This window comes from Pristis pectinata, chromosome 1 (genome assembly GCF_009764475.1).
Source record: "Pristis pectinata isolate sPriPec2 chromosome 1, sPriPec2.1.pri, whole genome shotgun sequence".
NCBI lineage: Eukaryota > Metazoa > Chordata > Chondrichthyes > Rhinopristiformes > Pristidae > Pristis > Pristis pectinata.
Genome location: NC_067405.1, coordinates 4,382,765 through 4,399,897, shown reverse-complemented (window position 1 = coordinate 4,399,897; position 17,133 = coordinate 4,382,765). Strand labels below are relative to the sequence as shown.

The window sequence follows — 17,133 nt, the reverse complement described above, 5'->3', positions numbered from 1 at the left end:
ACTGCCTCCAAAGCCAGGATCTCTTTCCTCAAGTAAGGAGACCAGAACTGCACGCAGTGCTCGAGGTGCAGCCTCACTAGTACCCTGTACAGTTGCAGCATAACCTCCCTGATCTTAAATTCAATCCCTCCAGCAATGAAGGCCAGCGTTCCATTTGTCTTCTTGATAACCTGTTGCACCTGCAAACCAACCTTTCGCAATCCATGCACAAGCATTCCCAAGTCCCTCTGCACAACAGCATGCTGCAATCTTTCACCATTTAAGTAATAATCTGATCTTCTATTTTTCCTTCCAAACCTGATGACCTTGCATTTACCAACATTGTACTCCATCTACCCACTCACTTAACCTGTCTATATCTCTCTGCAGACTCTCCGCATCCTCTGCACAATTTGCTTTTCCACTCAATTTAGTGTCATCAGCAAACTTCAATATGCTACACTCAGTCCCTTTTCCAAATTGTGAACAGTTGTGGGCCCAGCTCAGACCCCTGTGGCACCCCGCTCACCACCGATTGCCAACCAGAGAAACACCCATTTATCCCAACTCTCTGCCTTCTATTGTTAACCAGTTCTCTATCCATGCCAATACATTGCCCCCAAATCCGTGCATCCTTATCTTATGAATGTCTTTTGTGCTGCACCTAATCGAATGCCTTCTGGAAATCCAAATATACAACATCCACCTGTTCCCCTCTATCCACTGCGCTCATTATATCCTCAAAGATCTCCAGTAAGTTTGTCAAACAGGACCTGCCCTTCCTGAATCCATGCTGTGTCTGCCTGATGGAACCACTTCTATCCAGATGTCTCGCTATTTCTTCCTGAATGATAGCTTCAAGCATTTTCCTGACTACAGACGTTAAGCTAACTGGCCTATAGTTACCTGCCTTTTGCCTACGTCCTTTTTTAAACAGTGGCGTGACATTCGCTGTCTTCCAATCTGCTGGGACCTGCCCAGAGTCCAGACAATTTTGGTATATTATCACAAACACTTCTACCATAACTTCCGCCATTTCTTTCAGTACCCTGGGGTGCATCCCATCAGGACCAGGGGATTTGTCTACCTTTAGGCCCAGTAGTTTACTCATCACTACTCTTTAGTGACAGTGATTGTATCGAGGTCCTCACCTCCCATCGCATCCAGAACATCTCTCTTTGGCATGTTAGACGTGTCCTCCACCGTGAAGAGTGACATAAAATAGTCATTCAAGGCCTTGGCCATTTCCACATTACCCAATATTAATTGCCCCTTCTCACCTTCCCAGGGACCTACATTCACTTTAGCCACCCTTTTCCTCTTAATATAATTATAAAAACTTTTCCAATCTGTTTTTATATTTTGTGCTAGTTTACTTTCATAATCTTTCTTCCTTCTTGCTTTCTTTGTTGCTTTGTTGATTCTTTGTTGCTTTTTAAAGTTTTCCCAATCTTCCAGTTTCCCACTACTCTTGACAATTTTGTATGCATGAGCTTTTAGCTTGATGCCTTCTTTTATTTCCTTAGTTATCCAAGGCTGGCTCTCCCCACCCTTGTTGTCCTTGCTTTTGACTGGAATATACTTTTGTTGAGCACCATGAAAAATCTCTTTGAAAGTCTTCCACTGTTCCTCAACTTTCCCACCACATAGCCTGTGTTTCCAGTCTACACTAGCCAACTCTTCCCTCACCCCATTGTAGTCGCCCTTGTTTAGGCATAATACATTGGTTCTAGATTGAACTATTGCACCCTCCATTTGTATGAGAAATTCAGTCATAGTATAGTCACTCTTTCCAAGAGGATCCCTAACGACAAGATTGTTAATTTTACCTGTCTCGTTGCACAGGACCAGATGTAAGATAGCATCTTCCCCTGTAGGTTCACTAACATGCTGTTCAAGAAAGCTATCATGGATGCATTCTATGAAGTTCTCCTCAAAACTGCCTCGACCAACATGATGCGCCCAATCTATGTGCAAGTTAAAGTCCCCCGTGACAGCTGCTGTTCCATTCTCACATGCATTATATTTCTTGGTTTATTGCCTGTGCCAATGTAATGTTATTATTCGGTGGCCTAGAGACAAGTCCCACCAGAGATTGTTTTCCCTTTACTATTCCTAATCTCTACCCAGATGGACTCAACATTCTGCTCCTTAGATCTTATATCGTCTCTCACTGTCACCCTAATCTCATTCTTAATTAAGAGCGCTACCCCACCTCCCTCTGCCTATCCTTCTGTAGTATCTGATACCCTTGGATATTAAATTCCTACTCATCTCCAGCCTGCAACCACGTTTCTGTAATGGCCACTAAATCATACCCCTTTGTACTGATTTGTGCCACAGTTCATTGACCTGCGTTTGACTTTGTGTCCTTTGTGTTTGACTTTTCTGTACTCCACTCTTACTTTTCTCTTTTCTAACTTTTGCTCTGGTCTCTGCTTTGCTTCCCTCTGTCTTTCTGCGTGGATTCCATATTAAACTAATAAAACGGAGGGACACAAGAGACTGCAGATGCTGGAATCTGAAGCAACAAACAATCTGCTGGAGGAACTCAGTGAGTCGAGCAACATCTGTGGGAGGAAGGAAATCATTGACAACCTGATGCGGAGTTTCGAACGGAAACATCGACAATTCCTTTCCCCCAATTTAATTCATGTGAAGCTCGTCCTGATGGAGCATACAGTCATGCAGCATGGAAACAGACCCTTCAGCCCAACTGGTCCATGCCAACCAAGACGCCCATTGGAACTCATCGCATTTGGCCCATATCCCTCTAAACCTTTCCTATCCATGTACCTGTCCAACTGTCTTTTAAATATTGTTAATGTACCCGCCTCAACCACTTCCTCTGGCAAATCACTCCATATATAGGCAACCCTCTGCATGAAAAAGTTGCCCCTCAGGTTCCTATTAAATCTTTTCCCTCTCACCTTAAACCTATGCCCAACCCTTGATTCTTGATTCCCCAACCCTGGGAAAAAGGCTATGTGCATTGGGACTGTGAAGACTGTGAGCAGTTCCCTCTTTTCCCAGAACTAGTGCCAGCGTCCCATGAATTGAAATCAGTTTCTCCCACACCAATCTTTGAGGCACGCACTCAATTCTCTGAATTTACTTACTTTATGCCAATGTGCACATGGTTTAGTAGATAATCCAGAGATTATGGTTCTGCTTTTTAATCTGGACCCTAGTTGCTCATACCCCTTCTTTGTCCTACCTCATAGAGTCATAGTTATATAGCACTGAAATGACCATCAAGAAACCATCTATACTATCTATGTCATTGGTTCCCACATCGACCTTACAGTTGCAACTTGTCCTCGACTATCACTATATTCGTTTCACTCCCTCCATTTGAACAGCCCCCATCCCGTGGTGCTGTGGTCAGTTTGCTGATCCACCCTATCATAGGTAGATCCTTCAAGTATATTCTGTACAGGTCTAGCCTCCCTTCCTAAGGAAAGGTATATTTGCAATAGAGGGAGAGAAGTGAAAGTTTGCCAGACTAATCCCTGGGATGGTGATTGTCTCTGTGAGCAGAGATTGTTGGGGCCATGCTCTAGAGTTTAGAAGAATGAGAGGTGATCTTATTGAAACATACAAAATCCTGAGCAGCTTGTCAGGGTAGGTGAGGATTTAATGTTTCTCCTGGCTGGAATGTCTAGAACCAGGGGTCAGAGTATCAGGATAAAGGGTCAACAGGAAACTTCTTCAGCCAGAGGGTGGTGAAGATCTTTGGAATTCTGTACCCAAGGGCTGTGGAAACTCAGTTGACGAGTATATTCAAAACAGAAATGGATACATTTTTAGTCATGGCATTAAGGGACATGGGATTAGTGCAGGAAAGGGATGATGAGGTCATTGATCTGCCATGATCTTCTTGAATGGTAGAATGGGTGCAAAGGGCCGAATGGCTTCCTGCTACTTCTAATTCTTCCGTAATTATGCTTGAGAGTTAGGGGTGCAACACCTCTGGCACACCGTGACCAATGAGAAGTTTTACTGAAGTTTTCCATTCTTTTGTAGGGCAGCACGTTGAAGAATGTCGACCTCCGAAAATCAGGAACCACCATTGCACCCAGGAGAGGGAGCGTCCCCAACAGAGGGAGCATCCCTCGGTGAGGTGCCATCTCTGAGAGCGGAATTATCATCAGAAGAGACAAGCTTGGAAGAGGCAAGAAACCCGAGAGCAGCAACCTTCTCACCGGAGACATCGCTGATAGAAGCAACAGTCTCAGGAGAGGGAGAATCCCGGAAAGACCCAACATTCCCAGGAGAGCCAACATCCCCAAGAGAGGGAAAATCCCTCACAGAACCAACACCCCCAAGAGAGGGAAAATCCCTCACAGAGCCAACATCCCTCGGAGATGCAACGTCCCCAGGAAAGGAAACCCCAAGAGAGGGAACATCCCCAGAAGAGACAAAAAGCCCAGAACTGAATACTTCCGATAAACAGCTCATAAATCTGGATCAGCAGAAAGAACTGGCACTCCCACAACCACCAGTACAGGTGTCGCCACCACCACTGCCTTTGCCGACAGCCAGTCCAGAAGCCATCAGTTTCCTGGCTTCAATCAGTAAGTATCTTCCTTCTGTAGCCGGAGACAGCACTAGCCTCATCCAGAGGGATACGCTTCGCAGTGTCCTGTGTTTCCTTCTGTTCTATTACTTATGGTCATCCAAACCTCTACTGCCCAAGTCCAAACTTCCTAGTCCTTTTGCCAATCACACCTTATGCTTTCTTCATAATAAGAAAGATAAACAGGAGCAGCTCCTCACCCCTGCTCAGTCATTCCAAAGATTCAAAACTCTTGAGATTAGTAAATAAGTAAATTAGTGAGAGATTGGTTTATTATTGTCACATGTACTGAGGTACAGTGAAAAACTTCCTTATGTATGCCGTCCATACAGATCATTTTATTACAACAGTGTGTTGAGGTAGTACAAGGGAAAACAATAACAGAATGCAGAATAAAGTGTTACAGTTACAGAGAAAGTGCAGTGCAGGCAGACAATAGAGTGCAAGGCTATATTGAGGTAGACTGTGAGGTCAAGAGTCCATCTTATCGTACTAGGGGACTGTTCAGTAATCTTATAACAGTGGGATAGAAGCTGTCCTTGAGCCTGGTGGTACGTGCTTTCATGCTTTTGTATCTTCTTTGAAATTAGAGCTGCATGTAACAAGGTCAATAGAATAATTATGGGGGACTTTAATCTCCATGTCAACTAACAAACCAAATGAGCTGCACTAATGTGGAGCTGAGCTATGAGGAGAGACTGGACAGGCTGATTTTGTTTTCATAGGTTGATTGAGACATACAAAATGATGAGGGGCATAGATAGGATAGATAGTGAGAAACTTTTCCATTTGCAGAGGTGTCTGTAAGCAAAGGGCATGGTAAGGGATAGGAGATATAGAGATTCAGATTAGTTTATTGTCATATGCACCAGGGTTTGATCTGAGGAAGAACTTTTTTTATCTAGAATGTGGTTGGAATCTGGGGTGCACTGCCTAATTGGGTGGTGAGACAGAGGCTCTCACAAGATTGAAGAAGTATATAGAGGACCACTTAAATTGCCAGGGTGTAGAGGCTACAAGCCAAATGCTGGAAAATGGGTTTGTATAGATAGTTGGAAACATAAGAGACTGCAGAGGCTGGAATCTGGAGCAACACACAAAAAGCTGGAGGAACTCAGCAGACCTGGACTCAATTGAAGGGTCCCAACCCGAAACTTCAACTGTGCATTTCCTCCATTGATGCAGCCTGATCCACTGAGTTCCTCTAACATTTTGTGTCTTGGATAGCTACTTGATGGCTAGCATGGCTATAGTGGGCCGAATGGCCTGTTCCTTGCTGAATGAATCCATAACTCGACAAGCTCCTCAGGTGACTTGGTAGCTGAGCATGCTCCTCTGAAGTGTGTTGGGATGTTGAAAATTGGTGAATTGGTTTATTATTGTCACATGTACTAACTTACAGTGAAAAAGTTTGTTTTGCATGCCATCCATACAGATCAATTCCTTACAACAGCGCATTGAGGTAGCACAAGGGAAAACAATAACAGAATGCAGAATAAAGTGTTACAGTTACAGAGAAAGTGACAGGCTTTTGCATCTTCTGCCCAATGGGCGGGAAGATAATGTCTGGGGTGGGTGGGGTCTTTGATTATGCTGGCTGCTTTTCTGAGGTAGCGAGAAGTGTAGACAGAGTCCATGGAGGGGAGGCTGGTTTCTGTGATGTGCTGAACTGTATTCATAACGCTGCAGTTTCTTGCAGTCTCGGGCAGAGCAATTGCCATACCAAGCTGTGATGCATCCGTATTGGATGCATTCTATGGTGCATCGATAAAAATTGGTGAGGGTCAAAGGGGACACCCCAAATTTCTTTAGCGCCCTGACAAAGTAGAGGCATTGGTGCGCTTCATTGTATAATGAAGGTTGCCAGTTGAGAACTGTAGCTTAATGCAAGGTGCTGGGAGGAAATGGGTATCCTGATCCCGGACCAACAATCCCTTCACTAAGGAGGTCATTCAGCCCATGAGAGCTCCCAGCAGAGCCATCAGTCCCATTCCCTATCCTCTTAACAATTCCCTTAACAACTGCGCCACTTTGCAGAATCAGAATCAGGTTTGTTATCATTGACATATGTCATGAAATGTGTTGTTTTACCGCAGCAGTACAGTGCAAGACATAAAAATTACGATAAGCTACAAGAATAAATACGTAGTCAAAAGAGGAATAATGAGGCAGTGTTCATGGGTTCAGGGACCGTTCAGAAATCTGATGGCGGAGGGTAAAAAACTATTCCTGAATTGTTGAGTGTGGATCTTCAGGCTCCTGTTCCTCCTCCCCGATGATAGTAATGAGAAGAGGGCATGTCCAGGATGGTGAGGGTCCTTAGTGACGCATGCCGTCTCCTTGAGACACTGCCTCTTGAAAATGTCCTCGATGGTGGGGAGGGTTGTGCCTGTGATGGAGCTGGCTGAGTCTACAACTTTCTGCAGCCTCTTTCGATCCTGCACATTGGAGCCTTCATACCAGGCGGTGATGCAACCAGTCAGAATGCTCTCCACTGTACAACTGTAGAAATTTGCAAGAGTCTTTGGTGACGTACCAAATCTCCTCAAACTCCTAATGAAGCAGAGATAAATTATGTATTTCAGCTCTGGAGGATCTGGCACTGACATACTTCACCGATTCTCTGGTGACGATTTCTGATACGGGGAAAGAGCTGGGTGAATTTATCATTTCTATTCACCCCACCTTCTACAAAGGAACGCAATGTATTAGTGTCGCTGCTAACAGCCATGGCGCCATTGACGACATTCCCTGCGGAACATCCATCTCAGGTAAGGCACCTTTGTCACCCCGGTTCTCGGTTTTCAAGTAGTTTATCTCTCCTGTCCCCACCTGCAGGCACTGGCTTTAGCAGGGCTGTATTCCTCTTGGAACCATCAGACCAACTTTTTCAGCAACATACACGAAATGCTGGAGGAACTCAGCAGGTCAGGCAGCAATCTATGGAGGGAAACGAACGGTTAATATTTCAGGCTGAGACCCTTCATCAGGACTGGAAAGGAAGAGGGCAGAAGCTGGAATAAAAGGTTGGGGAGAGCTGAGAGGTGATGGGTGGAAGAGGCAAAGGGCTGAAGAAGAAAGAATCTGATAGGAGAGGACAGTACGCCATAGAATATAGGGAAGGAGGTGGGCAGGCATAAGAGTGCTGGAGGGAAAGAGAAGGGGTGAAGGGGCCACAGGAAAAGGGAAAATAAAGGGGGAGAGGGTGAAGGAAAACAAGAGGGGAGGGGTTACCAGAAGTTAGAGAAATCGATGTTGATGCTGTCAGGTTGGAGACTTCCAAGACGGAATATGAGGTGTTGCTCCTCCAAACTGTGTCTGGCCTCAACGTGGCAGTAGAGGAGGCCGTGGACAGACATGTCAGTATGGGAATGGGAAGTGGAATTGAAGTGGGTGGCCACTGGGAGATCCTGCCTGTTGCAGCGGACAGAGCGAAGGTGCTCGATGAAGCGGCCCACCCAATCTGCGTCAGGTTTGGTCTCACTGATGTAGAGGAGACCATCTTCTACCTTACCCAAGCAACCAGTCCACAAGTTCATCATGTGGACATCATAGAACAGTACAGCACAATACAGGCCCTTCAGCCCACAATGTTGTGCCGACCTTTAAACCTCGCCTAAGACTATCTAACCCTTTCCTCCCACATATCCCTCTATTTTAATTTCCTCCATATGCTTATCTAGTAATCTCTTGAATTTGACCAATGTACCTGCCTCCACCACCGCCCCAGGCAGCACATTCCATGCCCCAACCACTCTCTGGGTAAAAAACCTTCCTCTGATATCTCCCTTGAACTTCCCACCCATTACTTTAAAGCCATGCCCTCTTGTATTGAGCATTGGTGCCCTGGGAAAGAGGCACTGGCTGTCCACTCTATCTATTCCTCTTAATATTTTATACACCCCTATCATGTCTCCTCTCATCCTCCTTCGTAGCTCCCTTAGTCTCTCCTCATAATGCATACTCTCTAAACCAGGCAGCATCCTGTTAAATTTCTGCACCCTTTCCAATGCTTCCACATCCTTCCTATAATGACATCAATAGGCTATTTGACTGTGGAGGGCATCCCTGCTGTTGCTTGGGAACAAGAACCCCTACGTGGCAGCTAAGAGGCTTTTGGATAGAGACATGAATTTTCAGGGAAATGGAGGAATCTGGATCATGTACAGGCAGAAAGGATTTTGTCTAATTTGGCATCACGTTTGGCACCAACATTGTGGGCCAAAGGGCCTATTGCTGTACTGTTCTATTCTTTGTTTTACATCCTACTACCTAGGTGAGACCAGCTCACTTAAATCGCTAGGGCATGGAAGGCTATGAGTCAATTGCTGTAAAATGGGATTACTATAGATAGCTGCTTGGTGGTTGGTATGGACATAATGGGCCAAATGGCCTGTTCCGTGCTGGATGAATCCATGACTTTAAAAACTCCACAGGTGGCTTAGCATCTGCTTTAAATTTGTCTCCATCTGCCATGGTAGAGTCCCAGACAGAACCACGGCTGATTTGTGTGATGGCCCCCATCTCAGGCACCCTGTAGTCATCTGATCTCAGTATGAGACCATGCTGTATGTGCATTAACCTCTAACAGGGAACATCTCTCTGTGGAGACACGAGGGACTGCAGATGCTGGAATCTGGACCAACAAACAATCTGCTGGAGGAACTCAGCAGGTCAGGCAGCATCTGTGGGGGGATGTGGACAGCCGACATTTTGGGTCCAAATGAAGGGTCTCGACCTGAGACTTCAACAGTTTCTCTGTGGAGTTGCATATTCTTTCCGTTTCCTGTGGGTGCTCTGGTTTCCTCCTATATTCCAAATTCCTGCAGGTTGGTAGGCTAATTCGCTGCTGTAAATTGCCTCTTGTGGTTAGGGGATGGGTAGAATCTGGGGGGAGTTGATGGGAATGTAGAATTAGTGTAAATGGGTGGTTGAAGGGTGGCATGGATTCAGTGGGCTGAATGGCCTGTTTTCATGCCGTATGACTCTATAACTTCTGTAACACAGCTATTTTTCTGGCCTAGTCCTAATCTGAAGGATGGATTTCACTTTGGGATTATCTGTCTCATCTCTGAGAATAACCCAGAACCTTCCAGTTACAAATCCAGGGTTTTAGAAGGCTGACTCAGACCCCACTGAAAGAAAGTTTTGCATTTCTACAGCTGTTCCAAAGATTATTGCAGCTGAAGAAATATTTCTAAAGTGTAGTCACTGCTGTACTGTAGGGAACACAGCACCAATGTGCAAGGTCCCACAGTGTGACAATAACCAGATGATCTGTGTTAGCAATGGGACAGACCATTGTTCCTTCAGGCCACCAGAACAACTTCCCAGTTCCTCATCTTTTTACATACTCCCAAGGTAAGGTGGTTTAGCAACATATTACTCATTTTATGATACTTAGAACACAGAACAATACAGCACAGTAACAGGCCCTTCGGCCCACAATGTCTGCAGTAAACACGATGGCAAATTAAACTAAATCCCTTCTGCCTGTACGTGATCCATATCCCTCCATTCCTGCATATTCATGTGTCCATCTAATAGAATCTTAAAACCACTATTGTATCTGATTCCACCTCTTCCCCTGGCAGCCCGTTCCATGCACCTACCAGTCTCTGGTAGAAAACACTGCCCTGTACACCTCCTTTAAACTTTCCCACTCTCACCTTAAATGCATGATTCTCGATGGCACGGCATGTCAAGGTGTGATAAGGGGTCATTTCACACACACACACACACACAAACACACTTCACAGGTTACCGTTTCCGATGGATTAATTTGATTGGGGTATTGCACACAGAACTCCAGTCTCAGTGTGACACCATGCTGTACGTGCTTTAAGGAACATTATAATTAACTTCTATAACAGAGCTTTATTTTTCAGCCCACATCTCCAGTAAACTTGAAACAATGGAGCTACATCACCATGAATATATAAAGGTAACTTACTGCCTCGTCATTGAATGTTCTGTTTGTGGGTGAGATCATAACTGGAGCCTTAAGTTTAAGGTGGCTGACAATAAATCCAATAATGAATTCAGGAAAATCTACTCTACTGAGAGGGTAGTGAGGATGGATAATCTAGAGGCAAATAGCTGAGGTAAACATGAAGTCAGAGCAGAAGCAAAAAGCAAGCTGCTGGTGGAATGCAGCAGGTTAGGCTTCATCTGTCAAGGGAAATAGGCAGTCGATGTTTCGGGTTGAGACCTTTCATCTGGACTGAAAGACGGAAGGGAAGACAACTAGTTCAAGTTCATTACCATTGGCAAACATACCCAGGGTATAAATGCCATGAAAGTGAGCTTTTTGCAGCAGCAGCACAGTACATTACAAACATGGCAAACATAAGTTAATATGGACTTAAATTAACATAAATTACACATAACTTACACGACAAAATAAACATAACGACATTAGTGCCAATTAGGATTGTACAGCAAGGAAACACCGCGTCCATGCTGACCATTGTACCTATCTATACTAATCCCATTTTCCTGCATTAGGTCTGTGGGCTCTATGCTTTGATTATTCATGCCTCTGTCTAGATGACTCTGAAACGTAGAGATTGGATCTGATTCCACCACCTCCTCCAGCAGCAGCTCCTCCTTCCAGATATCAACCACTCTCTGTGTGAAAAAAAAACTTCCCCCTCAGGTCCCCTCTAAAGCTCCTCCCTCCAACCTTAAACCTATCCCCCTACCATGGGAAAAAGATTCTGACTACCCTATCTACAGTATCTCATAATTTGATGCACCTCTATCAGGTTATCCCTCACCTCTTTCCCTCCAGGGAAAACAAGCCCAGCCGATCCAATCTCTTGATTCTTGAGCAGGAGGGAAAGCAGCCAGAAGTTGTGGTCCATGTTGGCACCAACAACATAGGTAGGAAGGGGGATGAGGTCCTGAAGAGTTCAGGGAGCTAGGCAGAAGATTGAGGAACAGGACCTCAAGGGTAGCAATCTCGGGATTGCTGCTGGTGCCGCACGATAGTGAAGGCAGGAGTAGGAGGAGGTGGCAGATAAATGCGTGGCTGAGAAGTTGGTGCAGGAGGGAGGGTTTTAGATTTCTGGATCATTGGGATCTCTTCTCGGGAAGGTGGGACCTGTACAGAGAGGACAGGTTACACCTGAACCAGAAGGGGGCCAATATCCTTGCGGCGAGATTTGCTAGGGTGGTTCGGGAGGGTTTAAACTAGTTTGTGAGGGGGAAGGGAACCGGAGGAGTAGGTCAGAGGAAGAAGGGGATGGGGAAAAGTTAGATCAAACAGGTAGAGAGGCTTTGAGGAAGGAGAAGCAGAATACAGGCTGTAAAAGTAGTAAGGTAGATGGACTGAAGTGTGTTTACTTAAATGCAAGAAGTGTCAGGAATAAGGGAGATGAACTGAGGGCTTGGATAAGTATGGGGGACTATGATATCGTGGCTATTACTGAGACGTGGCTGACGTCAGGACAGGAGTGGATATTGAATATTCCTGGTTTTCAGTGTTTTAAGAGGGATAGGGAAGGGGGGAGAAGAGGAGGAGGGGTGGCGATACTGGTCAGGGACACTGTTACGGATGTGGAAAAGATGGATATTGTAGAAGGATCATCTCTAGAGTCCGTATGGGTGGAATTAAGAAACAAGAAAGGAGCAGTTACTCTACTAGGAGTATTCTATAGGCCCCCCGGTAGCAGTAGAGATATAGAGGAGCAGATTGGCAGGCAGTGTTTGGAGAGAAGCAAAAGTAACAGGGTTGTTATAATGGGAGACTTCAACTTCCCAAATATAGACTGGAACCTGCTTAGTGCCAAAGGTTTAGATGGGACGGAATTTGTCAAATGTGTCCAGGAGGGATTCCTGACGCAGTATGTTGACAGGCCGACTAGAGGGAATGCCATGTTAGATCTAGTTTTAGGAAATGAACCGGGACAGGTGAAGGATCTATTGGTGGGTGAGCATTTGGGGGACAGTGACCATTGCTCCATAACCTTTAAAATTGTCATGGACAGGGACAGGTGCAGAGAGGACAAGAGGATTTTTAATTGGGGAAGGGCGAACTACAAGGCTATAAGGAAAGAACTTGGGAGTGTAAATTGGGATGTCCTTTTTGAAGGAAAATGTACCATGGAGATGTGGTCGATGTTCAGGGATCTTATGCAGGATGTTAGGGATAAATATGTCCCGGTGAGGCAGAGAAGGAATGGCAGGGTGAAGGAACCGTGGGTGACGAGAGAGGTGGAACGACTTGTTAGGGAGAAGAAGGTAGCGTACATGAGGTATAAGCAGCAAGGTTCAGACAGGGCCCATGAGGAATATAGGGTAACGAGGAAGGAACTTAAGAAAGGGCAGAGGAGAGCTAGAAGGGGACATGAAAAGGCGTTGGCTAGTAGGGTTAAGAAAAATCCCAAGGCCTTTTTCAAGTACGTGAAGGGTAGGAGGATGGCTAGGGTAAAGGTAGGTCCGATTAAAGACAAAGGTGGGAGAATGTGCCTGGAGGCGGCAGAAGTGGGAGAAGTTCTCAATGAGTACTTCTCTTCGGTATTCACCAAGGAGAGGGGTCTTGATGACGCGGAAGGGAGTGCTGGTAGGGGTAATGTTCTCGAGGTTGCAGATATCAAGAGAGAGGATGTGTTGAAGTTGTTAAATAATATTAAGACAGATAAATCTCCGGGTCCTGACGGGATTTTCCCCAGGCTGCTTCAAGAGGCTAGGGAGGAGATTGTTGAACCACTGGTAAGGATCTTTGAGACCCCGTTGTCTACGGGGATGGTGCCAGAGGATTGGAGGGTTGCGAATGTTGTCCCCTTGTTCAAAAAAGGTAATAGGGATAGTCCAGGGAATTATAGACCGGTGAGTCTCACGTCTGTGGTGGGTAAGCTGTTAGAAAGGATTCTAAGGGATAGGATCTATGAACACCTAGAGAATCATGGACTGATTAGGGACAGCCAGCATGGCTTTGTGAAGGGAAGATCTTGCCTCACAAGCCTGATAGAGTTCTTTGAGGAGGTGACGAGGAAGATTGATGAGGGCAGTGCGGTGGATGTGGTCTACATGGATTTTAGTAAGGCGTTTGATAAGGTTCCTCATGGTAGGCTTCTTCAGAAGGTCAGAGGCCAAGGGATCCAAGGAAGCTTGGCTGTGTGGATTAGGAATTGGCTTGCATGTAGAAAGCAGAGGGTTGTGGTGGAAGGAGTGCCCTCGGATTGGAGGGCAGTGACTAGTGGTGTCCCGCAGGGATCGGTTCTGGGACCTCTACTTTTTGTGATATTTATAGATGACTTAGATGAGGGGGTGGAAGGCTGGGTTAGTAAGTTTGCGGACGACACTAAGATCGGCGGTGTTGTGGATAGTGTGGAGGGCTGTCGGAGCTTACAGAGGGATATTGATAGGATGCAGAGCTGCGCTGACAAGTGGCAGATGGAATTCAATCTGGAGAAGTGTGAGGTGGTACACTTTGGAAGGACAAACTCCAGGGCAGAGTACAGGGTAAACGGCAAGCTACTTGGCAGTGTGGAGGAGCAGAGGGATCTGGGGGTTCATATTCACAGTTCATTGAAAGTTGCCTCACAGGTGGATAGAGCAGTTAAGAAGGCCTATGGGATGTTAGCTTTCATAAGTCGCGGGATTGAGTTTAAGAGCCGCAAAGTGATGATGCAGCTTTACAAAACTCTAGTTAGGCCACACTTGGAGTACTCTGTTCAGTTCTGGTCACTTCATTATAGGAAGGATGTGGAGGCGTTGGAGAGGGTGCAGAGGAGATTTACCAGGATGCTGCCTGGATTAGAGCGTATTGAATATGAGGAGAGGCTTAAGGTGCTAGGGCTTTATTCACTGGAAAGGAGGAGGATGAGAGGAGACATGATAGAGGTATATAAAATATTGAGAGGAATAGATAGAGTAGACAGTCAGTGCCTCCTTCCCAGGGCACCAATGCTCAAGACGAGAGGGCATGGCTTTAAGGTTATGGGTGGAAGGTTCAAGGGAGATGTCAGGGGGAGGTTTTTCACCCAGAGAGTGGTTGGTGCATGGAATGCACTGCCTGGGGTGGTGGTGGAGGCAGATACATTGGACAGGTTCAAGAGCTTGTTGGATAGGCATATGGAGGAATGTGAGATAGAGGGATATGTGGGAGGAAGGGGTTAGATAGTGTGAGGGTGGTTTAATGGACGGCACAACATGGTGGGCCGAAGGGCCTATTTTGTGCTGTATGGTTCTATGGTTCTATGGTATAACTAAAGCCCTCCAATCCAGGCAACTTCCTGGTAAATCTCCTGTGCACCCTCTCCAGATATAAATGCCAGCATGAATGGGTTGGGCCAAATGGCCATTTTCTGTGCCATATTCTAACTCTCATTGGGACAGAAAATGCAGTTTTAATAAGGACTAGAGTGTTTTGCCATGTAATGTAATATTCTGCTGTTAAGGAAGGAACTACGCTTGTTATGGCTTGACATAGGGACTAAACAAAATAAGTCAATATTCCTCGTGGTGACTCAGAATTTAATTGCTGTAAGGTGAGGAAAGTTTGCAGATTGAATAAGAAGTTTCAGGTATCATTTTCTTCTCTTGTTTTTACATTTTGCATGATAGGTAATTGGTTTATTATTGTCACCTGTACTGAGATACAGTGAAAAGCTTAGTTTGCATGCCATACAGACAGATCATTCCAATACATGGGTGCATGGAGCTTCATAAAAGGAAAAAGATAACAGAATGCAGAATATAGTGTTACAGTTTCAGAGAAAGTGCAATGCGGGTAGACAATAAGGTGTAAGGCCATGATGAGGTAGATTGAGCGATCAAGAGTTCATCTTTATAGTACAGGAGGTCTGTTCAAGAGTCTTATAACAGAGAGATAGAAGCTGTCCTTGAGCCTTGTTCTCAAGCTTTTGTATCTTCTGCCTGATGGGGAGTAGAAGAAAGAGTGACCAGGGTGGGAGGGGTCCTTGATTATGTTGGCTGCTTTCCCAAGGCAGTGGGAAGTGCAGACAAAGTCAATGGAGGAGAGGCTGGTTTTCGTGACAGACTGGGCTCTGATCATTGCAGACTTGAGCAATGGAATTGCCATACCAAGCCATGATGTGTCGGATAGGATAAAATTGGTGAGGGTTATTGGGGACATGCCGAATTTCCTTAGCCTTCTGAGGAAGCAGAGGCACTAGTGTACTTTCTTGGCCATAGCATCTACGTGGCTGGACCAGGTCAAGTTATTGGTGATGACTGCAATAGAGAGAGTGCAGAAGAGATTCACCAGGACGTTGCCTGGACTGGAGGGCTGTAGTTATAAGGAGAGATTGGATTGGCTGGGTTTATTCTCACTGAAACGTCAGACGCTGAAGGGTGACCTTGTAGAGGTTTATAAAATTATGAGAGGAATAGATAGTCAGGATCTTTTTTCCTTTGACAGTGGTCTAGAAGTAGAGGGCACAGGTTTAAGGTGAGAGAGGCGAAATTTAATGGAGACCTGAGGGGTAAGTTTTGGCACAGAGGGTGGTAGTTATCTGGAATGAGCTGCCAGAGGAGGGAGGGTGGTAGTTATCTGGAATGAGCTGCCAGAGGAGGTGGTGGACGTGGATACAATTACAATGTTTAAAAATCATTTAGACAGGTACTTGGATAGGAGTGGTCTAAAGGGGTACGGGCAAATGGGATTGAGAATAGATAGGCAAGGAGAAGGTGGATTGAAAGGACCCATTTCTGAATCAGAATCAGATGATTTATCACTGACATATGACGTGAAATTTGTTGTTTAGCAGCAGTAGTACAGTGGAAGACATAAAATCTATAAATTACAAAAATAAAGGAATAATGGGGTAGTGTTCATGGGTTCATGGATGATGGTAGCAATGAGAAGAGGGCATGTCCTGGATGGTGAGGGTCCTTAGTGATGGATGCTGCCTTCTTGAGGCACTGCCTTTTGAAGATGTCCTCAATGGTGGGGAGGGTTGTGCCCGTGATGGAGCTGGCTGAGTCTACAACCCTCTGCAGCTTCTTGTGATCCTGCACATTGGAGATTGGAGGTTCCATACCAGGAGGTGATGCAACCAGTCAGAATGCTCTCCACCGTACATCTACAGAAATTTGTAAGATTCCTTTGGTTTCATATTGAATCTCCTCAAACTCCGAAATGAAGTAGAGCCGCTGTACAAAACTATGTTTCTGTGCGGTAAATGTTGACAGCAATTCTCTACTCTGTTTTTATTTTGGTTGGCTGGATTGCAGCTGAAGGATCACTCTCTGGTTAAGAAAACATTAATGAAAAAGGAACAAGATGGTTATGTCTTGACAAGGCACGTCACTATGGGTGAGGTAAGGAAATGTAAGGATTAGCTCCAACACTTTATAGCATTCTAATAAGGGGGTTAATGACATGATGTACACCCACTTGCCTCTGCACTTTGGCAACATGTATCCACAGAATTGGTAAATTGGTTTATTATTGTCAAATGTACCGAGGTACAGTGAAAAACTTGTTTTGCATGCCTTCCATACAATTCATTTCATCACAACAGTGCATTGAGGTAGTACAAGGGAAAACAATAACAGAATGCAGAATAAAGTGACCAGAATCATAGTCATAGAGTACAGAAATA

The 17,133-nt window shown here is 45.3% G+C and overlaps 1 protein-coding gene across 1 annotated transcript in view; it reads left to right on the top strand.

The window, feature by feature from the left end:
• Window positions 1-17,133, top strand: part of catip (ciliogenesis associated TTC17 interacting protein) — a 47,592-nt gene that overhangs the window by 12,063 nt on the left and 18,396 nt on the right. Inside the window, exons 2-5 of the mRNA XM_052024865.1 lie at window positions 4,006-4,556; window positions 7,144-7,329; window positions 10,447-10,502; window positions 16,763-16,849. Coding sequence (XP_051880825.1) covers window positions 4,022-4,556; window positions 7,144-7,329; window positions 10,447-10,502; window positions 16,763-16,849 — 864 coding nt within the window. The 5' untranslated portion in view covers window positions 4,006-4,021. The remainder of the gene's footprint in view (window positions 1-4,005; window positions 4,557-7,143; window positions 7,330-10,446; window positions 10,503-16,762; window positions 16,850-17,133) is intronic.